The following is a 26,644-nucleotide window of genomic DNA, read 5'->3' on the forward strand; positions in this document are numbered from 1 at the left end:
CACTGGTCATTGCATCCTGGCTGTTCCGGTCCTGGGTGAAATGCACAAAGTTGTGTGCCATGGAGAAGATGGCATTCGCGACCTCATGGATGTATTTGTGGGTGGCAGATTGTGAAATCCCACAGAGGTCACCTGTGGAGCCCTGAAAGGAACCACTGGCATTGAAATTGAGCGCAGTCACTTTCACAGCCACTGGCAGCGGATGCCCTCGATGTCCCCTTGGCGACAAGTCCTGCAGTTCCCAGTTGCCTGCACTGTACAGTGATTCGGCAATGCTGTCACATGGTCAGTACACTTGCATTCTCTTAAAGAGACAGGGTACCTCGCTTTACCACATCCCTCCCTCTTTAATTAAAAGTACAGCTAACAAGCTTAAAACACAACCAATTACCCAAAACTGTTTACAGGTCGTGTCTCTCAGGAGGCCTTCTCGGACGTGTTGAGTGTCTCAGTTCAACAACCTCGGCTGGATTTTCTGTGACCTACTTTTCTGGGACCTCCTTTTCTCATTAATAGTTTCCTGGAGAATTGCATATCGTTGCACCTTCTCAGCTAATTCATTCCTTAACTCGGCCAGAGACAGGCTTATCTCTTCCTTTTCTTCTTCATATCTTTTTCGTGGCACAAATTGGGAGCTGATTGAATTATGTAGCACACAGAAGTCCTTTAATAGATCTTCCATTTCCTTTCGAAGGAAGTTGGCTTCAGCTTAAACTCTGTCCCAGCGTAACATTCTACGGTCTTCCCCTGTTGGGTCTTTGTGTACTCATTTTTTCTTGCAACAACACTTCTGGTTTCGAATTGGGAGCTTAGTGGGCCCTCCAGATTTATCTCTCCCAGCCAGTTCTCAGTCCCCCGCCTGACATTACAAATAGGGGTAATTTTGCAGACTGTTCCCCAAACTGCACCTTGACTTGACATACCCCTTTCACATTTATTTCTTCACCCGTGTCTGTCCTCAGCTTTGTGTCAGAAACTTTTAACTTCAAAAGATGGGTTCCTTTACTCAGATATCTAGATCTATGCTCTCCAATGATGGATATTGACACTTCCATATCAACTTCTATCTTAATGGGTTGTCCATTAACTGTAATGACTACTTGGTTTGGCTTGGTTCTACCCATTTTGAGGTTATATAATGAATGGATGTCTGATTCTATTTCTTCTGGCTCTTCCATGAGGCACATTTCATGATTTTTCCTTCTGCCTTTATAGTGTTGTTTTAGCCTTTCTCTGCAGTGTCACCCTATGTGGCCATAGAAGTGGCAGAAAAAGCACTCGATTTGTTTGAGTTGTTGTTCACTTGCTGGAGGCCTGGATGTATTTCTCTCATTCATTTTGTGGGTTTTCTCTGTAGTACCATTGAAAAACAATGGTCTGGAGCTAAAGAGAGTTTCCCGCCTTTCTGTGGAGTCCAAAGTTTCTGCGCCTTTTGTTGCTGAATTGTCTCGCCCGACCAGATGGATGGCACATTTTGTGTATCTTTTATAACTTTGGAATTTCTAACAGCACTCTCCATTGTGGTAGCTAATTCTAGCCTTCAGTAAGCCTTACTGAATTCTAGACTAGGTTCAGCTAGCAAACGCCTTTGGATAGTATAATCTCCAATCCCGAATATCAGCTGATGTCTCAACATATCACTAATAGATGTTCCGAATTCACAATGCTCAGTTAATGCCTTTAAAACAGCCCCATAGTCAGCCATTGTCTCCTCCAGAAGCCTGTTCCTTGAATTGAACTTGAAGCACTGCATAGTAACTGAGGGCTTTGGCCTCGGGGCTCAGTACAATTTTTATTAACTCGTCAAAGGTTTTCGAGTTTGAGTGCTAGGTGACGTAAGGCTGTGGATCAGCCCGTACATTTTGCTCCCACAGGAAGACAAAAGAATCGCCCTCTTCTTCTCCCCTGCAATTGTCATTAGCGGTAAAAAAGAACGCTGGACATACTGAGACCAGTCATCTGAAATGGGGTCAAATGGATCGACATGCCCACACTGCGGCATCATGAACGACTGTAAGGTGATTGCACTTCCGATAGGCTTTCCAGGTAATGACAAATTTAGGCATTTGGCTTACCACGGAGTTGCGCTCTCTCTGGGGTCTTTTATAATTTTCTGTCCATAACTATTTTCATGTATTGCATGCCACTTTAAGAGCAGTCACCATTTTTTTAAAACTCTGTCTCTGCAGCTGTCGGCTTTTCTCTTCTGGGTTTCGCACTCTTCTCTAGTTTTGGTGGGATCCCCATGATTGTGATTCTGCAGGGTTTTGAAAAAATTTTAAACTGCAGCATTGCTTTCTGCTCCGATTGCCAGCTGTCGCATATTTCACAAGATAAGTGAGTAAATAAGAGGACCAATACTGTGCATACAGTATTCCAGGTGTGATCTCACCAGTGCCCTGTACAACTGAAGCATAGCCTCCCTACTTTTTTTAATCAATTCCCCTCACAATAAATGAGGACACTATTAGTTTTCCTGATTACTTGCTGTACTTGCATACTAACCTTTTGAGTTACAGTGGATAAGTCACCTGGTCCGGATGGCTCCCAGGTTGCTAAAGGGAGTGGGGAAGTGAGAGGCTTGCCATAATCTTCCAATTTTCCCTATATATGGGGGAGGTGTCAGAGGATTGGAGAGTGGCAAATGTGACATCCTTATTCAAGAAAAGGAGAAAAAAATTAACAGGCACTTGGAGAGGATTATGTTAATTAAGGAGAGCCAGCATGGATTTGTAACACACAGATTATGCTTGACTAAAGTAATTGAATTTTTCAATAAAGTAAGAGAAAGTTGATGAAGGGAATGCAATAGATGTTGTTTATACAGCGTTATAGATAGTGTTCTAAATAGTGTGTTGAAAATAACTTTATTTATTGGACTGAACAACAGTGTTTCAGTGACTTAAAACAGCAGCTTCTAAAATGGCTGAACATTTTCATGACTGTATCTTAAAAATTCTAAGGCCATTAACAATGGTTGTCTAGAAAAACCCATCAAAGATAACCACCTTAGAGGAATGTGAATGACCAAATTTCCTGACCCAATCACAAAACATCCAATCACCTATGCATTCATCTTGGTCAGGGACCAGTCATTAGACAAAATGACTTTGGACGATGGACCCCGCCTGAGAAAAGAACTTGTCCAACCATAATCTAAATGTGGACCTGGAATCAACTTGCTATGGCCATATTTAGATAACTGGTCAGCTGCTGAGATGGGATCATGTGGTGAGCCAACTAACCCTCTTTTGTGTTTTTAAGAAACTGCTTTTCCCCAGTCCAGAGACCAGAATTTGCAAAGAACAGGTGAAGATGGTCCCTGAGTGGATACACTGTCTCTCCATCTATCCTACAAGTTTGAGCCCTGCCTGTTTTTTGACCACCCACATACCCCAGGCAGTGTTTTAAACCCAGCAGCTGCTGCCTCCAGAAGAAAAGATAAATTGTCCTTCAACATCTTAAATCACCTTGACACAGAATCCAGAAGTACCATTGAGCCCAGCTTGAAACCATCCAAAACATCAATCTACATATATAACTCTGACTTTTATTGGACTTTAAAAAAGACTATCCTCCCATGCTTGAATACATGTGTGTGAGAGAGTTGGAACGTTGTTATTTTTATTTTGACCGGGTGTTGACTGCAATAAATATTCACTTCTCTCATTTTTTTAAAAACCTATGAGAAAACCTGCCTGTGTGTGTCTTTTACAGTCACAGCACTTAAACAGTTGAACTTTCACTGAATTGGTGAGCATATCCCTTTAAAAGAAAACCTGTTGCTGTCAAACAAAGAGTGGGAAAAGAGAGGAGCCACTCTACCCCTCCTCACCTGACCATAAAAATGGATTTAGAAAGTGTTTAACAAGTTACATCATTAAAAGCTGAATAACATGTCTCATGAAAAGGAGGGTCAGTGTCAGCTTAAATAAACAATAGGCTTAAGGACAGAAAACAGTCATGGTATATAGTCATTTTTCAGACTGGAGGATGGTGAACAGTGGTGTTTCCCAAGATGCAGTGCCAGAAACTTTACCTTTTTGATATATATATAAATGACTTGGATATTGGAATGTAGAGTAAAATCTCATAACTTACCAAAGATACCAAACCTGGGGGTGTGCCAAACAGTGAGGATGATCCAAATCAACTATAACAGGACAGAGATAGGCTAGCAGAGTAGGCAGACAAATGGCAGATGGAATTTAATACGGAGAAGTATAAGGTGATGTACTTTTGGCAGAAGGGATAGGAAGAGGCAACATAAGACTTAATGGCACAGTTCTAAAGAACGTGCAGGGACAGAGAGACATTGGGGTCCATATGCAGAGGTCCCTGAAGGTCACAGGACATATTGAGAGAGTAGTTAGCAAAGCATATGGTATTTTAAGCTTCATAAATAGAGGTATCGAACACTAAAGCAGAGAAATTATGCTGAACCTTTATAAAGCTCTGGTTACACCACAACTAAAGTATTTTGTCCAGCAGTCACAGAATTTTAGAAAGAATGTGTGGGTCCTTGAGGCGATGCAGAGGACATTTACCAGAACGGTTGCAGAGTTGAGAGATTTTAGCTATAAGGTTAGGTTGGAAAAGCTGAAGTTATTCTCCTTGGAGCAAAGGAGAGTGAAGGGAGATATAATGGAAGTGCACAATATAGGTTTAGATAAGATAGACAAAGAACTGTTCCCATTAGCTGATGATACAAAGACTTGGGGGAACAGTTTGGGGGAAGAAATACAAGGTGCGTGATAAGGACCTGGAATTCACTGCATACGAGGGTGGTGGAAGCAGAGATTAATAATTTCTAAAGGAAATTGGTTAGACACCTGAGGACAATAAACTCACAAGGCTATGGTGATAGAGGAGGGGAATGGGACTGATTGGATTGCTTTACAGAGAGCTGTCATGGACCCAATGGGCTGAATAGCCTCATCCTTTGCCCATAATGACCCTACTTGCTGTATCAAAACCCCTCATAATTTTGAATGACTCTGTTAGGTTTTCTCTTAGCCTTCTCTGGTCTAACAAGAATAATCTTCACTTCTATAATCCCTTTCATAAATCCTCAATCTCTGGTCAACCACCTCTGTACCCTCTAAACGGTCTTCATAGCCTTCCTAAAGTGTGGTGCCCAGTATTGTACATAATACAGTACTGAGCTGAGGTCCAACCTGAGATTTTCAAAGGTTTCACAAGTCTTCCTTCTTTTCATATTCAATGGCACTATTTACAAAACCAAAGCCATACATTTTCTCAACTGCCTTATCACTTGTCCTGCCACCTTCAAAGATTTGTGACTATGTCCAACCCATTCCCCACAGTTCCTCTCCTCTTGCAATCTTCTCAAAGTTGTACCATTTAGATCAAAATGCCCCTCCATGGGCAGGATTTTACATCGCGCTGGTGGGCAGGCGGGCGCCCAACCTGATCAGGTGTAAAATCACATGCAATGATATTGGGCGAGCATCCCGACATCATCGTGCACTTGCATGATCTTTGTCGGCGGGCACGCGCAATAGTCAGCAGTGCACTTGCTGACAATTAAGAGGCCTACTAAGGCAGCTTAAGCAGGTAATTAAGTTGTATTTTTTGCTGCCAGTTCAACCGTTCGGTTGGCGGGTGGGCAAATCGGCCAGGCAGCTTTTGGATTTTTTATGAATCCTCATCCACGGGCGGGATGAGGTTTCCAGAAGTAAATGTTTATTTTTTTAAATGTTTATTTTTGTGTCCACAAATCTTCAGCTCCCTGAGGCAGCTCTGTGCCCTCAGGGAGCTTTCAATGCACGCTCCCCTGCGCATGTGTAGACTTTTGTGCTCGCACTCCTCCTGCCCCCACCCCGGCAGCGCTGAGCTCCTCAGCGTGCATTTCATGCTGGCTGGCCATTAATTAGCCAGCCAGTATGAAATCGTGGTTGGGGCCTGATCCTGGATCATTTCACAGCCGCTCCCGAGCCCATCCGCTGTGCCTGCCCGACGATCGGAAAATCCTGCCCTATGTTTTTTTCTGCCAAAGTGCATCACTTCATAGTTATCCACCTTAAATTACATCTGCCATGTGTCTGCCCAATTCACTTGGCATTGCAATAAATGGAATCAGCTACAAACTATTGTAATTTACACATAACACTTGAGTACTGCTTTGGGTTACATTAGAGTACTTAAGTTGAAGCTTGGTGAGTGAGGGAGTTCAATGAAGAGGGGAGGAGGTGCTCCTTTTTCTACCTTTCCTCAGAAAGAAGAGTGGTGGACTTGGTAAGTCCACTGTTGAGTATTTCTACTGCCCTTAATATTATCTAAACTAGACGAAGTAAAAGTAAAGGGAGTAATTTAAGGGTTAGTCATGGCAGGCAGCTTGGCCAGGTGGAATGCTCCTCCTGTGTGGATGTGGAAATTCAGGGACACTTCCAGTGTCCAGGGAGTGTCCACATGTGCAGGAAGTGTCTCCAGCTGCAGTTACTCGAAATCCACGTTTCAGAGCTGGAGCTGCAGTTGGAGTCATTGTGGAGCATCCGCAAGGCTGAGATCTTCATGGATAGCACATAGAGTGAGGTGGTCACACCGCAGATAAAGACTGCATGGTCAGAAAGGGAATGGGTGACCGCCAGACAGAGTAAAAGCACTAGGCAGGTAGTGCAGAGGTCCCCTGGGTCCATCTGTCCATCTCCCTCTCCAACAGATTTTCCATTTTGGATACTGCTGGGGGGGATGGTTTCAGGGGATTGCAGCAACAGCTAAATCTGTGGCACCGTATATGGCCCAGCTGCAGGGTTGGGGGGGGGGGGAAGGGAGAAAAAAAGAGTGGAAGAGCAATAATGATAGGGGCTTTTATCATAACTGGAACAGATAGACATTTCTGTGGCTGCAGACAAGACACCAGGATGATATGTTGCCTCCCTGGTGCCAGGGTCAAGGATGTCACTGAGCAACTGCAGGATATTCTGAAGGAGGAGCGTGAATAGCCAGGGGTAATGGTCCATATCGGTACCAACAACGTAGATGAAAAGAGGGATGAGGTCCTAAAAGCAGAATATAGGGATCTAGGAAATAAATTAAAAAGCAGGACCTCAAAGGTAGTAGCCTCAGGATTTCTCCCAGTGCCACATGCTAGCGAGATCAGGAACAGGAGAATAGACCAGATGAATGCGTGGCTGGACAGATGGTGTAAGAGGGAGGGATTTAGATTCACGAGGCATTGGAACTGATTCTGGGGAAGATGGGACCTGTATAAGCTGGACAGGTTGCACCCCAGCAGGACTGGGACCAATATCCTTGCAGGGGTATTCCCTAATACTGTGGGGGAGGGTTTAAACTAGAGTGGCAGGGGAATGGGAGCCTGAGCTGGGAGACACAAAATAGGAATGAAAGACAGAAAAGTAGAAAGCAAAAGTGGAAGGCAGAGGAAATGAGGGCTAGCAGCAAATAGGGCTATTGTACAAAAATTATGTGTACAAAAGGTTAAAAAGACAAGTCTAAAGGCACTGTATCTGAATGCCTGGAGCATTCGCAATAAGGTAAATGAATTAACAGTTCAAATAGATGTAAACAGGTATGATATAATTGCAATTATGGGGACATGGTTGCAGCATGAACAAGACTGGGAATTGAACATCCAAGGGTACTTGATATTTAGTAAGGACAGACAAAAGGAAAAGGAGGTAGCGTGGCGTTGTTAGTTAAGGATGAAATAAGTGCAATAGTGAGAGAAGATATTGGCTTAGAAAATCTAGATGTAGAATCAGTCTGGGTGGAGCTAAGAAGCAAGAAGCAGCAGAAAAAATTAGTGGCAGTTGTCTATAGGCCTCCAAAGAGAAGTGATAAGGTAGGGGAGGCATTAAACAGGAAATCAGAGATGCATGTAACAAGAGTGCTACAGTAATCATGGGTGACTTTAATCTGCCTATAGGCTAGGCAAACCAAATTAGCAATAATACTGTGGTGGATGAATTCCTGGAGTGTGTACAAGATGTTTTTTTAGACCAGTACGCCGAGGAATCAACTAGGGAACAGACTATCCTAGATTTGTTTTTGTGCAAAGAGAAAGGGTTAATTAATAATCTTTTTGTGCAGGGTCCTTTAGGGAACAGTGACTATAACATGATAGAATTCTTCATTAGGATGCAAAGTGAAGTAGTTCAATCGAAACTAGGGTCCTAAATCTTAACAAAGGAAACCACGAAGGTATGAGGCATGAGTTGGCTAAGATAGATTGGGGAACTTCATTAAAAGGCATGACCGTGGATAGACAATGGCTAATATTTAAGGAATGAATGTATGCATTGCAACAGTTACACATTCCATCCTGGCGCAAAAACACAACAGGAAAAGTGGCCCAACCATAGCTAACAAAAGAAGTTAAGGATAGTAGTAGATCCAAAGAGGAGTCATATAAAGTTGCTAGAAAAAGTAGCAAGCCTGAGGACTGGGAACAGTTTAGAATTCAGCAAAGGAGGACCAAGAGATTGATTAAGAGGGGAAAAATAGAGTATGAAAGTAAACTTTCAAGGAACATAAAAGCCGACTGCAAAAGCTTCTATAAGTATGTAAAAAGAAAACAATTAGTGAAGACAAGTGTAGGTCCCTTACAGTCTGCAATGGGAGAATTTATGATAGAGAACAAGGAAATGGCAGGGCAATTAAACAACTACTTTAGTTCTGTCTTCACAGAGGAAGACACAAATAACTTCCCAGAAATTCTAGGGAACCAAGGGCCTAGTGAGAAGGAGGAATTGAAGGAAATTAGTATTACTAAAAAAATAGTGCTGGAGAAATTAATGGGACTGAAAGCCAATAAATCCCCAGGGCCTAATAATCTACATTCCAGAGTACTAAAGGAGGTGGCCATGGAAATAATGGATGCGTTGGCTGGATCCGAATAGAGTACTTAAAAGTCAAGAAGAATTTTAAATGTGTACCTAAGTAACCAAAGATGATGAAAAGCTTGGCACCCTATTCGGATGTAGACATTTCCCCTTTATTGACACATACTTAACTTCTGGCAATAGTCTCGGTCCTGAATTTACTCAGGTGAGGCCAGTCCATTTGAAAGAGTGTGAATACCTTTGGAGGTTACGAAGGAGGAGATTACAGAGATAGGGAGCAGAGATGCCATGGAGGGATTTGAAAGGGATGAGAATTTTAACATCAAGGTGTGCTTGACTGGGAGCCAATATATGTGAGTAAGAACATGGGCAGCAGAGCTTTGAATGACCTTAAGTTTATGGAGGCTTGCATGTGGAAGACCAGCCAGGAGTGCATTGGAATAGTCAAGTTTAGAGATAATAAAGGCATGAATGAGGAATTCAGCAAGTGAGCTGAAGCAGGGTGGTGTTAGTGATTGCATAGTTAAGTTTTTGGAAGCTCATTTTGAGATCAAATGTGACACCAAGGTCGTGAGAATTCTGATTTAGTGTCAGGGAGAAGAAGAGTCAGTAGCTAGGGAACGAAGTTTGGAGAGAGAACAGAAGAGAATGGCTTCTTGTCTTTCCAATATTTAACTGAAGGGAATTTATGCTGTTCCAGTACTGGATGTCAGATAAGCAAACTGATAATTTAGCAGCAATAGTGGAGGAGTTGAAAGAGGTGATGCTGGGTGTTGTCAGCATACATGTGAAAATTAACATTGTGTATTTAGATGATGTCACTGAGAGACAGCATGTAGATGAGAACTAGGAGAGGCCAAGGATAGATCCTTGGGGGACACCAGAAGTAACGTGCAGAAATGGGAGAAGAAGCCATTGCAAGTGATACTCCAGCTGCACTTAGATAAGAAGGGAACCAGCCAAGTGCCATCCAACCCAACTGGTCTAGTGAAGAGGCGTTGGAGGAAGACGGTATGGTCAAAAGTATCAAAGATTGCAGACAGGACAAGGAGGGATAGCTTACCTTCATCAAGTAATATCAGTCACAAATAACACACTATAAGAGCTGTTTCAGCACTGTGGCAGGGGGAATCCCTCATTAGCGGGATTCAAACATGCAATTCCAGGAAAGGTGGACACAGATTTGGGAGGCAGCAACATGTTCAATCACTTTGGAGAGGAAAGGGACGTTGGAGATGGTGCGGAAGACACTGGGGCTGACCCCCACTTGATTTCTTGTGAAGAGAGTTGATGACGGCAGATTTAAAGGAGAGAGGAACAGCAACTGAAGAGGGAGAACCATCAGCTAACATGAAGAGCAAGTGGGCAAGTTAGGTAGTCAGCAGTTCTGAAGAGTCATAAGGGCTCGAAACGTTAACTCTGTCTTTCTCTCCACAGATGCTGTCAGACCTGCTGAGTTTTTTCAGCAATTTTTGTTTTTGTTTTGGGTCAAGAACATAGTTGTCAAGGAAGTTTGCTTGAGCAGATTTCAGAAATACTTCCCCTCCTTTCCCTTTACTCTAACATTATTCCAATTGATATTTGGGTGATTAAAGTTCCTCATTATCACTGCTCTATAGTTTGTGCACATCTCTGTGATTTCCCTGATGATTTGCTCTCTCTTTGCTCTCTTGCTCTCACTATTTGGAGGCCTATTAATGCCCCCAGTAGTGTGAGCATCCCCTTTTTGCCTCTCAACTCTAGCCAAATAGACTCTGTCCTTAGATCTTCCAAGGACATCCTTTTTTTCCAACATTACAATCCCTAATCTCTACCTCCCTTTTTTCTTTCCCTACTTTTTTCTAAACACTTAAAAAAGCACCCAGTCCTCACTATTTTTAAATCACGTTTTCACTATTGCCATTTCATCATACTCCCACATGGCTATTTGCACTTGTGGCTCACCAACCTTATTACATTCTAAACTTGTGTTTGTATTCCTTGAAGTCCTTATTAGACTGCTCCTGTATGGTACCACTTCTTTCTCTAGCAACCTAATTTTTAAATGCACCTTATTAGTCCTTTCTACTTCTACATGCAGATGCCTATCCCCAGTCAATTTTGCTTAAACTAAGGTATATTTGTAGGCTCTAAATTACATCCACAGATCTTGAAGTACTATTACTTTCAATCCAACATATCCAATTTAAATGAGTAATTCTTCTAGTTAAGAACATGTTGTATTGTAGCTATTTGAATATTTAAATATTAAATATTAATTTTATATTCAAAGATTTTTTAAGTATAGTTATCATGCCAGGAAACGAAGTAAATAGTCCAACTGTACCAAACCTTGAATAATGTAAAACAGACGTGAATTAAACATTTCACATTTATTTAAAAACCTCAACACTGAAGCAACTTTACATGAAAACACTAGTGTAAGTTGCATTTGTTTACTTTTCTTGGCAGCATAGATTAAACCAATGCTATGTTAAAACTATAAAATTTCGCACTAAAACGCAATACCAAAGTTGAAATAGTAAAACAACATATGCTGACTGTAGTTTAAAGATATTATGTAATCATTAAGGCAGCAATCAAGTGTTGCACAAGTACATCTTTCACTTGAAAACCATGTCATTTGAGGATGAAGTCTAGCAGCAGTCTAGGCTTCAGATGCACAGCCCAAAGACACTGACTATACAAAACATGGTCTTATTCTCCCATCTCACGGTGCAGCTTCCTGAAAGCAGTAAGAGAGGAGGTGAAGAATCCTTTCAACATAACAAACATAAATATGTGCAATTTAAATTAGAACTAGTCAGTACACTCTACAGATTTGACATGTGGAAGAATTTTTATTTTTAATCTTTCCAAGTATGCTGTGTAGCAATCCCAGAAAGGAGTGTATCTAGATTTAGATTTTGGCCTTGCCATCATCTAATCAGGAGGTAATCCTGGGTTTGCTCTTCCGCCACAATGAATTCCTCCCAATTCTACAAGCAAACAACTGGCATTAGGTCAGATTCTCATCCCATAAGCACTTTGGACAGTGAACTCTTTTCCAAGTGATACAACTTCATCCCACATTTCAATGATCATATAAACGGGCATCAACAAAGGATATCAAATCTTATCACATGTTGGATATGCCAAAGCCACTCTGTAGGTTTTCATACAAAACTGGATACAATTGTGGAGTGAAGCTCATGTAATAAGCACAGAGTTTAACTTAGTACATGAATTATAAACAAATACAATACTGTGAACTGTGATCCTCAATGATTGCTAGTAACTTCACACCTGCATATAATAGAAATAGATTTGACTTATTTAGTAATGACAAAATGGTGGCTTGACCATGCCAATTCCTTAAAAGAGATTTGAATGAATGTTCATTTATAAAATTGCTTTCTGCAGCTGCCCATGAGGTGAGAAACATTACAAACATGAACATTCCCTTGTTAATGGTATTTTTTATGTAAATGAGTTTACCTGCCATAACCAATGGGCTTGAAACAGTTTGACAATTTCACAGCTTTAGTCAGTGGTAAATAAGCTGCCTACTAGTGGGAGGCGCTGGCATAGTGATATTGTCAATGGAGTAGTATTTTCCAGGGACCCAGGGTAATGCTCTGGGGGGCTGGGTTCAAATCCCACCATGGCAAATTGTGAAATTTGAATCCAATAAAAATCTGGGAATTAAAAAAAATCTAAAACCATTGCTGATTGTTGTAAAAACCCACCTGGCTCACTAATGCCCTCTTAAAGGTTGACTCTTAAATGCCCTCAGGGCAATGGGCAATAAATGATTGCCCAGCCAGTGACGCCCACATCCTATGAATGAATAAAAAATAATCTGAATGCATGAAGCATTCATAACAGATGAATTGATGGCACAAATAAAAATGGTTGCAAGGTGACCAAAGCTGGGAACTGAATATTCAAGGTTATCTTCAATAAGATCAGTATAGTAATGAGAAATGATCTTGGCTTGGAAGAATCAGTTTGGGTGGAGATTAAAAAAAAAACAAACTAAGTAAGTTACTGGTGAGAATAATTTATGGGCCTCCTGTCAGTAGGATAAAAATCAAGAAATAATCAAGGCCTGTAAGTACTGCAATAATTGAGAGTAATTTTAGTCTTTATGTAGATTGGACAAATCAAATTAGCAAATTGAGGGCAAGTTCATGAAAGTGTATTTGGGACAGCTTCTTTGAACAATAGCATGATAGAATTTCGCATTTAGTTTGAAGATTATAAACTGGGGTGTGAAACTAGAGTCTTAAATAAAAGCAATTACAAAGGTATGAAGACAGAGTTGGCTGAAGTAGATTGGGAAAATATGTTAAAAGGTAAAATGGTAGATAAGCAGTGGCAGACATTTAAGGAGGTATTTCCAAATACTCAAAAGATATATTCTACTGGTATACAAAGATTCTGTGACAAGCATGAACTGTTGGTGGCTAACTAGGAAAATTAAGGATAGTATCAAGTTGAGAGAAAAGGCACACAATGCTGCGGAGATTAGCAGCAGTCCAGGAGATTGAGAACATTTCAGCAACCAGCAAAGGATGACTAAAAAAAAAGAGAGAAATTAGAATGAGAGTAAATTAGCAAAAAGCAGCAAGCAGTAAGAGCTTCTACAAGTATATTAAAAGGAAGACAGTAGCTAAAGTAAGCATTGGACCCTTAATGTGTGAGACTAGGGAATCAATAATTAGAAACAAGGAAATGGCAGAGACTTTGAATAAGTATTTTATATCTGCCTTCACAGTAGAAGACACTAAAAGCATCCAAAGAATAGAAAAAAATCAAGGGGCAAAAGAGAGGGAGGAACTTAAAATAATCACTAGAGAAAGCAAGAAAATTTAGGCCAGTTAACCTGACATTTGCCATTGGGAAAATCTGCAATCCATTATTAATTGAGCAGCAGGACATTTAGAAAATCATAATAAAACCATGTTGACTCTGCAAATGAGTAATGTGGTGTATGAATTTCAGTGCCAGTGTGATGCTAGGTATGTAGGCCATATGTCGCAATTACTGGCAGATCGTGTCAAACAGCATGTCCATTCCGCTGTTCGCAATGGGCAAGGTATGGACCATACCCAACCAGGCCATGCGTGCAAAACTCAAAACAGTCTCCAACATTGGACAACATTTGCTAAATAATCCTCAGGTGTGCTAAGAATTACGCTGACAACCAATTTAAGATTGTCAGTCGGACTTGTAGTATGGCACATTTGCATGTATTAGAAGCCCAACATATATTAATATACAGGGCCCTATTCTTTGCAGCCAGAAAGAACATGTACACACATTGTGCCTGTTTCAGTTAAACAAAATAACTGACAGCCATTCGTTGGTTCATTCCCCAGGTCAATGTCTTGAACAATCAGAGTCAAGCTGCCTGGTTTAAATTTCAAACAACACGTGGCAGTTAACTGTCAGTCACCATCAACTGGTGAATTCTCCATGGCAACACCTCTACAAGAGTCCACTTGCCAACCAATCAGAACACTCTTCTCATACAGTATAAATACGTTGCTTCCCCTGACATTGATATTTTCTTGCGAATTATCCTGAGAAGTGCCAGACGAAAAGCTTTGACAAAAAAAAAATCTCTTTTTTGTAAGCAATACTCAACTTTATTAGAATTCCTTGAGAATGAACATGCAGGGTGGATAAAGGGGAACCAAGAGATGTAGTACATTTGGATTTCCAAAAGACATTTTATAGACTGCCACCTAAAAAGTTATCACACAAGCTAAGAGCTCATGGTGTTGGGGATAATTAGGAAGGCAAATGGAATGTTGGTCTTTATTACAAGAGAGATAAGTAGGGAAGTCTTGCCACAATTGTACAGGGCATTGGCAAGGTCACACCTAAAGTACTGTGCAGAGTTTCGGTATCCTTATTTAAGGAAGGAAGGATGCATTGGAAGCAATTCAGAGAAGGTTCACTGGGTGGATTGAAAAGGGTTATTTTAGGAGGAAAGGTTGAGTGATTGGGCCTATGCTCACTGGAGTTTAGAAGAATGAGAGGTGATCTTATTGAAACATATAGATTCTGAGGGGGCTTGACAGGGTAGATGCCTAGAGGATGTTTCCCCTCATGGAGGAATCTAGGACTAGGGAACAGAAATTCAGAATAAGGGGTCTCCCATTTAAATTGGAGGGGAGGAGGAATTTTTTTCTCTCAGCGGATTGTCAATGTTTGGAATTCTCTCCTCTAGTGAGCAGTGGAGGCTGGGTCATTGAATATATTCAAGATTGAGTTAGATGGGTATTTGATCTACAAGGAAGTCAAGAGTTATGGGAAGGCCAACACTAAAGTAGAATTGAATCCGCGATCAGATCACCCGCTCTTACTGAATGGCAGAGAGGTTCAAGGGGCCAAATGGCCTTCTACTGCTTCCATTTCTTATGTTTAAAATACAGTTCAACGAGCTAACTTTCTGACCAGTCAGAATGTTGGATGAGTAAGAGAACAGAAGGAAAGTGGAAGCATGCAATATTTGCATTTTCACAGCACGTTATTTTAAAACTTTTCAAAGCACAACAAAAAAATGTATTTTTAGAGTGTAAAGATTATCAGGCAACAGATTCCACTATTACAGATTTACATACTCACCATCAGCATTATTGTCCCAGAAACAGGAACTAGCTGTGTGCAGACCAGCTCCATTCTTCTGCATTATCACAGTGGTTACTAAAGCAAAATACAAGTTAAATGGGTTAAGATCTCAGTGGCAACCATATTGGTCATGTTTTTGTAGAAGGCCCAACACATCACTAAAGTTACCAATTACTGACGGTTCTAATGGCACAAATGTAACATCTTTTCAACTTGCTTTAAATAGGTTGGATAAAACACGTGACAAAGCAATATATCTACAATAAAGTTGCAATTATTGTGAAAGGATAATGGAAAAGAATTAGATAAGGTGGTTCCAGTTGAAGTATTGGCATGGATATGATAGACTGCATGTCTTCTGCCTGCTGTACTGTAACTTCTGATTCTAGGACTCACCCATTTAGAATTGAATATTACATGCTTCAGTTTTTTAATGTTAAGTTGCCATTTAGTGCTTAAACCATTCAGGATATGGCAATCTTCAAGTTCCAGCCACTGTCAATACAGATTTGCTGTCACAAAGTACTCTGTTTTGTCTGCTCTTCAAATATAAAGAAAACTGACCAGCTAAAAGTAGACATTTAAGATATTTTCATATGAATAGGAGAAGGAAAGTTTACTCAATGCTCACCCTACCTATGGGATTGTTAACTTGTACTCTGCCCTTCCCAAGCACCAGGAATGCTAACTTCTGGGGGGGGTTAAAGAAATAACCAGTGGAAAAACTCAGCAGGTCTGGCAGCATCTGCGGAGAAACAGTTAATGTTTCGAGTCTAATATAACTCTTCTTCAGAAATGCCAGATGCTGCTAGACCTGCTGATTTTTTCCAGCACTTTTATTTTTATTTCAGATTTCCAGCAATCGGAGCATTTTGCTTTTATTACAGAAATAACCATTGGTCAATTTCAGGAAAAAAAGCCTAGGAAAACAACTAATCTTTAAGAGACTATGACTACTCATCAGATATCTAATCCCCTGTTCCATCACATCAGTATACTTCAACCTCTTAAGTAACATATAGACAGGATGGTCAAATGGGCATATAAGTGGCAGATGGGATTTAACCCTGAAAAGTGAGAGGTGATACACTTTGGAAGGAATAATTTGACAAGGAAGTATTCAATGAACGGCATGACACTAGGAAGTTCTGAGGAACAAAGGGACCTTGGCGTGTGTGTCCATAGATCTCTGAAGGCGGAGGGGCATGTTAGTGGGGTGGTGAAAAAGGCATTTGGGACACTTGCCTTTATCAATTGAGGCATAGATTACAAAAGTAGGGAGGTCATGTTGGAGTTGTATAGAACCTTGGTGAGGCCACAGCTGGAGTACTGTGTCTAGTTCTGGTCGCCACGTTATAGAAAAGATGTGATTGCACTGGAGGGGGTACAGAGGAGATTTACCAGGATGTTGCCTGGGATGAAACATTTAAGTTATGAAGAGAGGTTGGATAGACTTGGGTTGTTTTCGTTGGAGCAGAGAAGGCTGAGGGGCGACCTGATCGAGGTGTACAAGATTATGAGGGGCGTGGATAGGGAGCAGCTGTTCCCCTTAGTTGAAGGGACAATCACAAGGGGACATAAGTTCAAGGTGAAGGGCAGGAGGTTTACGGGGGAATGTGAGGAAAAACCTTTTTACCCAGAGGGTGGTGACGGTCTGGAATGCGCTGCCTGGCAGAGTTGAGGAGGCGGGTTGCCTCACATCCTTTAAAAAAGTATCTGGATGAGCACTTGGCACGTCATAACATTCAAGGCTATGGGCCAAGTGCTGGTAAATGGGATTAGGTAGGTAGGTCAGGTGTTTCTCACGTGTCGGTGCAGACTCGATGGGCCGAAGGGCCTCTTCTGCACTGTGTGATTCTGTGAACACAGACCAGCGAAGAGATTATGCCTGTCTATTTGGCCAATCCTACTTTATCTCTCGTAACTTGTAATCATTCTGGCTGCCGAAAATGTATTCACTCAGAGTTGACAACATCCTCTTTTCTTGGTTTGCTACTTTACAAATTTACTGCATCAAATTAAAAAAGTTATTCAACTATATTTTTACTTCACCATTTAAGCTTGTATTGATGTCATTTTGCCCTTGAGTTTGTACTAATATTAAATATTAGGGAGCCAGTTTATCTATACCTCGATCCAATAAACTTTAAGCTGATTAGGTATTTGCACACACAAGCTAGCTGGCCTTTCCGGCGGCATAGAGGTATCTGTGATTTTATTGGCCGAACCTCATTTAAATTTAGCAGCTCCCCAGACGGAAGTATTGACATTCTTTCATGTAGACTGCTCCCATTTGATTTCCACTCTCGTTTCCCCTCCCACTGTCATGACTTGCATTTCTCTATGTTAATCATAGCCAACTTTGTGGCCCAATCTCCCAAATGTCTTTTGAATATGACATACTTATTCCAAATCTGGTTCCAGTGGCAAACCTGGAAAGTTTCACTTTATAACTCGAAAACAACCAGAATGAATCTTTGAGGTGCCCCTAAATCCATGTTGACACTGCTCCCTTAACAACTACCCTTTACAACTAGTGTCAACCATAGAATCACAGAATGGTTATAGCACAGAAAGCCATTCGACCCATCGTGTCCAAGCTGGCTTTTTGTAAGAGCTACTCAGCCAGTCCTAATTCCATGACTTTTCCCCGGGCCCTGAAAATTTTTTCTCTTAAGATAATTAAATTCCTTCAAAGATTTGTGAAAATATACTGACAGGTCCCTCCGCAACTACACCCCCTTTATGATTATCTCCTTTATTCTGCCTTTCCTTGTATCACTTCCCATTTCTCTGCATTAAGTTTCATCTGCCACAGGTTTGCCCATTCTGCCTGTCTTATGTCCTCGAGGTCTATCACCATCCTCCTCAAAGTTCACAATACTTCCAAGTTTTATCATCTGCAAATTTTGAAATTATGCCCTGTACACCCAAGTCTGAGATAATTAATATAGATCAAGAAACGCAGTGGTCCTAATACTGACCTCTGGGGAACCCCACTATATACTTTCCTCCAGTCCAAAAAATAACCATTCACCACTAATCTCTGTTTCCTGTCACTAGACAACTTAGTATCAGTCTGGCCACCATCCCTTTTATTCCATGGGCTTCCACTTTACTGGCAAGCCTGTTATACTCTTTCGAGTTATCAACAGTCACAGATTGCAACTCTGAGTACAATCACAGTTCTTGGTTTTCCAGGAGTGGGACATGAACCCACAACCCTCTGATTCAAAGGCGAGGGTGCTATGAACTGAGCCACAGCTGACACCTCGGCAAGCCTGTTATGTGGCACTTTATCAAATGCCTTTTGAACATCCATGTAGACCACATCAGCCCCATTACTCTCATCAATCCTCTCCATTACTTCATCAAAAACCTCAATCAAATTAGATAATTGCAATTTGCCCTTAACAGTTTCATCCTGGCTCTCGAGTTAATCCACCTTTGTCCAAGTGACCATTAATTTTGTCCTGGATTATCACTTCTGAAAGTTTTAACATCACCAAGGATAAGCTGTAGCTGCTGGATTTATCCTTATACCCTTTTTAAAAACATTTTCAATTCTCCAGTACTCTGGCAGCACCCCTATGTTGAAATATTATGGCCAGTGACTCCACAATTTCCACTCTTACTTCCCTCAGATCCTTGAATGCATCTGAACTGGTCCTGGCAACTTTAAGTACAGTCAGCCTTTCTAATACATCCTTATCAATCTTTAGCCCACCAGTGTCTCAACTACAACTTTGGCAGTATCTTCTTCTTTGGTATATCAGATGCAAAGTAGTCATTTGGTAACAGCCATGTCCTCTGCCAGCATGTGAGAGTCCCTAATCAGGCTTATTCCTCCTTTTATCAGACATTTTACTATGCCTATGGATGACTTTTTGATCCCCTTTTAGGTAGGTTGTCAGTCTCTTTGCTACTATTATTTATTTCTTTTTTCACTTCCCGTCCGAACTTTCTATAGTCAGCCTGGGCCTCGCTTGTATTATTAAATTGGCATCTGTCATATCTGTCAATGTCTCACATTGTCACCCTATTTCTGCTTCATTTTATTCTCTCTTTTGTCAATCAGTGAGCTCTACCTTTGTTTGACCTACCTTCCTCCTTCATGGGAATGTACCTTGACTGTACCTGAAGCACCTCCTCTTTAAAGGCAGCTCATTGTTCAATTAATGTTTTACCTACCAATCTTCAATTCCAATTAACTTGGCCCAGATCTGTTCTCTCCCCATTGAAATTGGCACTCTCTCAATTTATTATTTTCATTCTGGATTGTTCCTTATCCTTTTTCGTGGTTAACTTTAACCTTCTGATTCAATGATCACTTTCCCAAAGGTGCCCATAGTGATACTTGGTCCAGAGGTGTCAGCTGTGGCTCAGTCCATAGCACCCTCGCCTTTGAATCAGAGGGTTGTGGGTTCATGTCCCACTCCTGGAAACCAAGAACTGTGATTGTACTCGAAAGGGTTGCAATCTGTGACTGTTGATAACTCGAAAGAGTTTCAATGATCACTTTCCCAAAGATGCCATATTGATACTTGGTCCAGAGGTGTCAGCTGTGGCTCAGTCCATAGCACCCTCGCCTTTGAATCAGAAGGTTGTGGGTTCATGTCCCACTCCCGGAAACCAAGAACTGTGATTGTACTCGAAAGAGTTGCAATCTGTGACTGTTGATAACTCGAAAGAATTTTTTTTTTTTGATACTTGGTCCACTTGGCCCACCTCATTCCCAAGAACCAGATTCAGCAGTGCTTCTTCCCCATTGGACTGGGAACATACAAATGGAGAAAGTTCACTTGCACGCACTTTAGAAACTCTTCTTCCCTCTGCCCTTTACACTATCATGCTTTCCCCTCTCTTGTCCTTTTTCTATATATTTAACTATAGATTCTATGGTCAGAATTTTCCAGCCCCATGTGGCAGGCGATTCAAATTTCCATTCACTTCGGCGGGACCGGGATACTGTTGGTGGGAGGGGCCAGAAAATACCGCCCTATGTTACTGTGTCAAAGGCTTTGCTAATGTAGATTTACATTTTCAGCTAACCCTGTTATATCCTCAAAAAAAAAGATTTGTTCAACAAGCTCCACTGTTTGCAAAAATCTACTACTAAAAATTTACTACTTACACTATGTTTTTCCCAAATGTCCCACTTCCCCTTGCTACACATCATCTCCAACCATAGTTGATGCTGACCTGCTCCCAATGCTCTGTGCAGAATGGTCTGTAAATGTTTCTAGACGATATGCATGAGTTTCTCACAATGGCATCAGTGAAGCATCTCCTCACAATGCAAAGAGGAAAGTGAGGTGCTCCTCTCATGATTTGGCTAAGATTCTCTCTCCTGATCATTGTCCAACAACTTTTGCTGTGAGTGAATATATGTGGATATTTGTCAAGGCTCACCAGTGATGCCTCTACAATCTATTAATAATTTCCTGTTTAAACTTACAGATAAACATCCCGTTGACTGAAGTGGCATACAGTAGTAGAACCACACTCCAGCAAGACGGGAGTGGGAGTAACGAGATGTCTTTTAAAAAAAAAATGGCACATTACTGGGATATTATGTTGCCTCTCTGTAGTATACTGGTGTAAAATAGTCAATCAGTCCATGCAGATCACATGGCACCATGAGCAACACAAAGACTGCATTGCAAGGCATTTTGCAGAGCAGGTGCAACATTATACCAGCGTCACAAATACTGAATATGATAACTAAATATTACTTCTGTCTCACTTAGTCATTTTAATATTTTGCAACACTTACCAATATACTTGAAAGGTTTCCCCAGCTTTGTGAGCTGACTCAGACACAGTTCTACTAAACTTGTCGTCCACTGATTAACTCTGTTAGGCTGATATGCATTTCCACCAATTGCAACCTCAATTGACTGCAAATAATAGAAAGTTAATGAGTTTCAACAGCTAAGTATTGGTTGAGAATTTAAATAGATTTTAATTATTCTGCATAACACCTTACCTCTTTAATAATGCCACTAATTTCATCAACAATAAAGGCAGTCTCAAAAGGAAAAAAAATACAGGTTAGTTTTTGTCTTAATATCTTTCTAAAATGCTATAACATTATAAGAAATTTATTCACTGCAGCAACGCTTTCATAGAGACATGGCAAGAACCATCAGTTTACAATAAAAAATTAAATGTTAGGTGGAAATGAAAAATTGCTCTGTCCTGTATATCAACTTATTGCATTTCGCAACACGACTGATTTAAAGGCCAGTTTGCTAAAAGATTACAATTTCCCCCATGTTCACTAAAAACTACTGCCTTATGCTTTAACAATTTATCATAAAATACCTGGACATTATACTAGAAAATGCTCGGTTATTTCCCCAAAGATGCAATACCTACTTTGAGGGTGGAATGGTTGAGATCAGAACAATCACAGTAGTATCTTACACACCAATGAAGTCTACAACTGCACCCAAAAAAACTAGTGATCTCATATCAGTTGTCACAGTTCAGGCTTCCTTCCTGAACATCACTTGTTAACAAAAATCATGGGTTCCAACAGCAGATCAAACTTCCTATGATTTTAACCTTGTGCCCAATACTAAGTACAGTACATTCAGGATTAACAATTAACTTCCAGATATGGTGCATAGTACAGTGAGCACGTGGAATACATAACATGTCTTCTTCTCCCTCAAAAGGCAGACTAAACAGCCTAAAACTACTTGGTTAAGTTTATTGACAAATTAAATTCATAAACTGAGAGATGCAGCAAAATATTAAAATAGAACAATATTTAATAAAATAAAATTGGGAGCATTTCGTAAAGTGTTAAAATAACACTTCTAACCGTTGAAAGAAATAGTCCTTTGTAGACCTTTACAATGCATTGCTGCAGATGGACAAGAGAAGAGACAGTTATCCGTGAAGTCTAATTTCCAACCTGAATTGAAGACTGTGGGAGAATTTCCCAATACTTAAACAGCATTAAAGCTTGCTGAGTGAGAATTGGCAATCATCCATGATGAAAGAAAATACAGTGAACTATGGCATAGCTGCTGACAAGCATCTATTAGGATTTCTGTGGACTGTTCAAAGCCTGATTAATATCCACATTGAGGGAATGAAGATTTTGCAGTTTATTGCCCATCCCTAGTTGCCCTTGAGAAGGTGGTGGTGAGCTGCCTTCTTGAACCGTTGCAGTCCATGTGGTGTAGGTATACCCACAGTGCTGTTAGGGAGGGAGTTCCAGGATTTTGACCCAGCGACAATGAAGGAACGGTGATATTTCCAAGTCAGGATGGTGAGTGGCTTGGGGAGGAACTTCCAGGTGGTGGTGTTCCCATGTGCCTGCTGCCCTTATCCATTTAGGTAGTAGTGGTCATGGGGTTTGGAAGGTGCTGTCTAATTCGCCTTCCTGCAGTTCATCTTGTAGGTGGTACACACTGCTGCTGCTGTTCATCAGTGGTGGAGAGATGTTTGTAGGTGGGGTGCCCAACAAGCGGGCTGCTCTGTCTTGGATGGTGTGAAGCTTCTTGAGTGTTGGTGGAGCTGTACCTCACCCAGGCAAGTGAAGCGTATTCCATTATACTCCTGACTTGTAGAGCAACTGGTCATAATCTTCTAACCCTCCTTAGATAAAGGACTGGAGAATTGCAAATGTTATACCATTGCTCAACAAAAAAAAAGGTAGGCCCAGCAATTATAGGCCAGTCAGTTTAATTCAGTAGTAGAAAAACTTCTAGAAACAAAATTAGCAGTCACTTGGACAATTGTTGATTAATTAAGGAAAACCAGCACGCATTTGTTAAATGCACATTGGGTTTATCCCACTTGATTGAGTTTTTTGATGAGGGTAATTCTGTTGATGTGGTGCACATTGATTTCCAAAGGTGTTTGATAAAGTGCCAAATAACAGACTTGCCAGCAAGCTTGTAGCCCATAGAATAAGGACTGTGACAGCATGGATACAAAGTTGGCTGAGCCACATGAAACAGACTATTGGTGAACAGTTGTTTTTCATACTGGAGGAGACTGGGGCTCCCAGGTTCAGTATTAGGACCATTAATTTTCTTGATATATATTAATGACTGGAATGGGCTGACATGTGGCAGATCAAGTTTAATACAGAGAAGCATAAAGAAGCATTTTGGTAAGAAGAATGAGGAGAGGTAATATGAAGTAAATGGCACAATTCTCATCAGAGAAGATTGAGAGGAGATTCGATAGTTGTTCAAAATCATGAGGGGTTGAGACAAAGTATATAAGAGAGAAATTGTTCTCATTGGTAGAAGGGCTGATAACTTGAGGACACAGATTTAAGGTGGCAAAAGAACCAAAGGCAACCTGAGGGAAAACTTTTTTTTAATACAGCGACAAGTGAGGATCGGGGATGGTGGAAACACATTTAATTGTGGCTTTCAAAAGGGAATTAGATTAGCACCTGAAGAGAGAGAAAATTGTAATGCTATGGCAAAAGGGCAGGGAGGAGGGTGGTAGGACTAGCTAAATTGCCCTTGAGAGTCAGGCACCAACTTGATGGGCTGAATGGTCTCCTTCTATGCTGTTATTCTGTGATTGTGATTCTGTATTTTTCAACAACTACACGATAAAAGCTGAAAATACAAGTTAAGACTCTGTCTTCCTTAGATATCAATTTGTTTCTTCCTTCAAGAATCTTGCAAAGTATTATTTCACAATTGAAAAGTATTTATGTTCCAGGAGAAATAATCACAATTTTCAACCCCCATCACAGCTCATATAATAGGTATCAGATTGATTGTTCTCTTCTGCACTGGCAAGATAGCCTGGGCACAGACAGGCTAAGTAAGTGGGCAAGAACATGGGCAGATGCAATCTATTGTGGAAAAATGTGAAGTTGTCCACTTTGGCAGGACAAACAAAAATGCAGAGCATATCTTAAATAGGGAAAGATTGGGAAATGTAGGGAGAGATTGGGAAACATTGGGAAAGATACCTGGGTGTTCAGTCACTGAAAGCTAACATGCAGGTGCAACAAGCAATGAAGAAGGCAAATAGTGTGTTGGCCTTCCCTCCCCTCCTCATCTCCCCCCACAGTCCCTTTCCCAACTTCATCTCCCCCTACACCTCCCCCATTTCATTCCCCAAACCTCATCCTCATCTCCCTCTACTCCACTCCCTCATCTTCCCCTACTCCCCTCGCCCAAACCTCATACTCATCTCCCAAAATCCTCATCCTCATCTCCCCCACCCCCTTGCCCCCATCTGCAAACCCCCACCCCTTCCCCCATCCTCATCTACGCCCACCCCCTCCCCTATCCTCATCTCCCTCCACCCTATTCCCCAATCCTCATCCTCATCTTCCTCTACTCCCCTCCCCATCCTCATCTCCCTCTACTCCCCTCCCCCCTCCTCATCTCCCTCTACTCCCCTCCCCATCTCCCTCTACTCCCCTCCCCATCTCCCTCTACTCCCCTCCCCCCTCATCTCCCCTACTCTTCTTGCCCAATCCTCATACTCATCTCCCAAAATCCTCACCCTCATCTCCCCCACCCCTCCCCCCATCCCATTCCCCAATCCTCATCCTCATCTCCCTCTACTCCCCTCCCTCATCCTCATCTCCCCTTGCCTAATCCTCATACTCATCTCCCAAAATCCTCACGCTCATCTCCCCCCACCCCTCCCCCCATCCCATTCCCCAATCCTCATCTTCCTCTACTCCCCTCCCCATCCTCATCTCCCTCTATTCCCCTCCCTCATCTTCATCTCCCCCTACTCCCCTCGCCTAATCCTCATACTCATCTCCCAAACTCCTCACCCTCATCTCCCCCACCCCTTCCCCCATCCTCATCTACACCCTCCCCCTATCCTCATCTCCCTCCAGCCTATTCCCCAATCCTCATCCCCCTCTACTCCCCTCCCCATCCTCATCTCCCCCCATTCGCCTCCCCATCCTCATTTCCCCCTATTCCCCTCCCCCATCTCCCCCACACCCTCCCCATCTCCCCACAACCCCCTCCCCATCTCGCCACCACCCCACCACCCATCCTTATCCTCATCTTCCCCCTGCTTCCCCATCCTTATCTCTCCCCACCCCCTCCCCCCCATCCTCACTGACATCATCCCCCTCACCATCATCAACATCCCCCCTCCTCATCACACCCCTTCCCATCCTTGTCTCCCCACCTTCATCTACCCCTGCCTACCTCCTCATCCTCATCTCCTCCTGCCCACCTCCCCATCTCATCTCCCCTCACCCCCTCCCCATCCTCATCTCCAAGCACCAGCCCATTCTCATCTCCAAGCACCAGCCCATTCTCATCTCCAGCCAACCCCCTCCCCACCCTCATATCCGACCACACCCCCATCCTCATTTCCCCTCAGCCCTTCCCCATCCTCATTACCCCCCACCCCCTATCCTAATCGACCCGGAACCACATCCTAATCTCCCCCCGCCCCCCAACCCATTTTAATCGCCCCCCCGCCCCGCCCACCTCCGCATCCTCATCTTCCCCACGCCCCCTCCCCTCCCCATACTCATCTCCCTGACACCCCCTCCCCCACCATCCTCATCTCCCCCCCCACGCCCCCGTCCCCATCTCCCCGACCCCGCCTCCCCATCCTCATCTCCCCACCGCACCTCCCCTCCCCGCCTACCTTCCCTGTCCTCATCTCCCGCACCACCCTCCCCTCCCCAACCTCATCTCCCCCCACCCCCACCCCATCCTCATCTCCCTCCACCCTATTCCCCAATCCTCACCCTCTACTCCCCCTCCCCATCCTCATCTCCCTCTATTCCCCTCCCCCATCCTCATCTCGCCTTACTCCCCTTGCCCAATCCTCATACTCATCTCCCAAAATCCTCACCCTCATCTCCCCCACCCCCTTCCCCCCCACCCCTTCCCCATCCTCATCTGCACCCATCCCCATCTCCCCCCACCCCCTCCCCATCTCCCCACCACCCTCCCCTTCCCCCCACCACCCCCTCCCATCTCCCCACCCACCTCCACCCATCCTCACTAGCACCATTCCCCTCCCCATCATCAACTTCCCCCCTCATCACACCCCTTCCCATCCTTATCTCCCCACCTTCATCTACACCCGCCCACCTCCTCATCATCATCTCCCCCAGCCCATCTCCCCTCACCCCCCTCCCCATCCTCATCACCAAGCACCACCCCATTCTCATCTCCAGCCAAACCCCTCCCCACCCTCATATCCGAACACATCCCCAT

At 42.5% G+C, this 26,644-nt stretch overlaps 1 protein-coding gene across 2 annotated transcripts in view; it reads right to left on the reverse strand.

The window, feature by feature from the left end:
• Positions 1-11,178: 11,178 nt before the first annotated feature.
• The window catches only part of LOC144690120 (dynein light chain Tctex-type 1-like), a 23,617-nt gene continuing 8,151 nt past the window's right edge, over positions 11,179-26,644 (reverse strand). The window contains exons 2-5 of one of the 2 annotated variants that reach the window (XM_078557597.1): positions 21,436-21,477; positions 21,223-21,346; positions 15,444-15,521; positions 11,179-11,550 (exon numbers count right to left, since the gene is read on the reverse strand). In XM_078557597.1, coding sequence (XP_078413723.1) covers positions 11,480-11,550; positions 15,444-15,521; positions 21,223-21,346; positions 21,436-21,477 — 315 coding nt within the window. In that variant the 3' untranslated portion in view covers positions 11,179-11,479. The remainder of the gene's footprint in view (positions 11,551-15,443; positions 15,522-21,222; positions 21,347-21,435; positions 21,478-26,644) is intronic. The other variant, XM_078557598.1, reaches the window with a different exon arrangement.

The sequence above is a fragment of the Cetorhinus maximus genome, chromosome 14 (assembly GCF_964194155.1).
Source record: "Cetorhinus maximus chromosome 14, sCetMax3.hap1.1, whole genome shotgun sequence".
Lineage (NCBI taxonomy): Eukaryota > Metazoa > Chordata > Chondrichthyes > Lamniformes > Cetorhinidae > Cetorhinus > Cetorhinus maximus.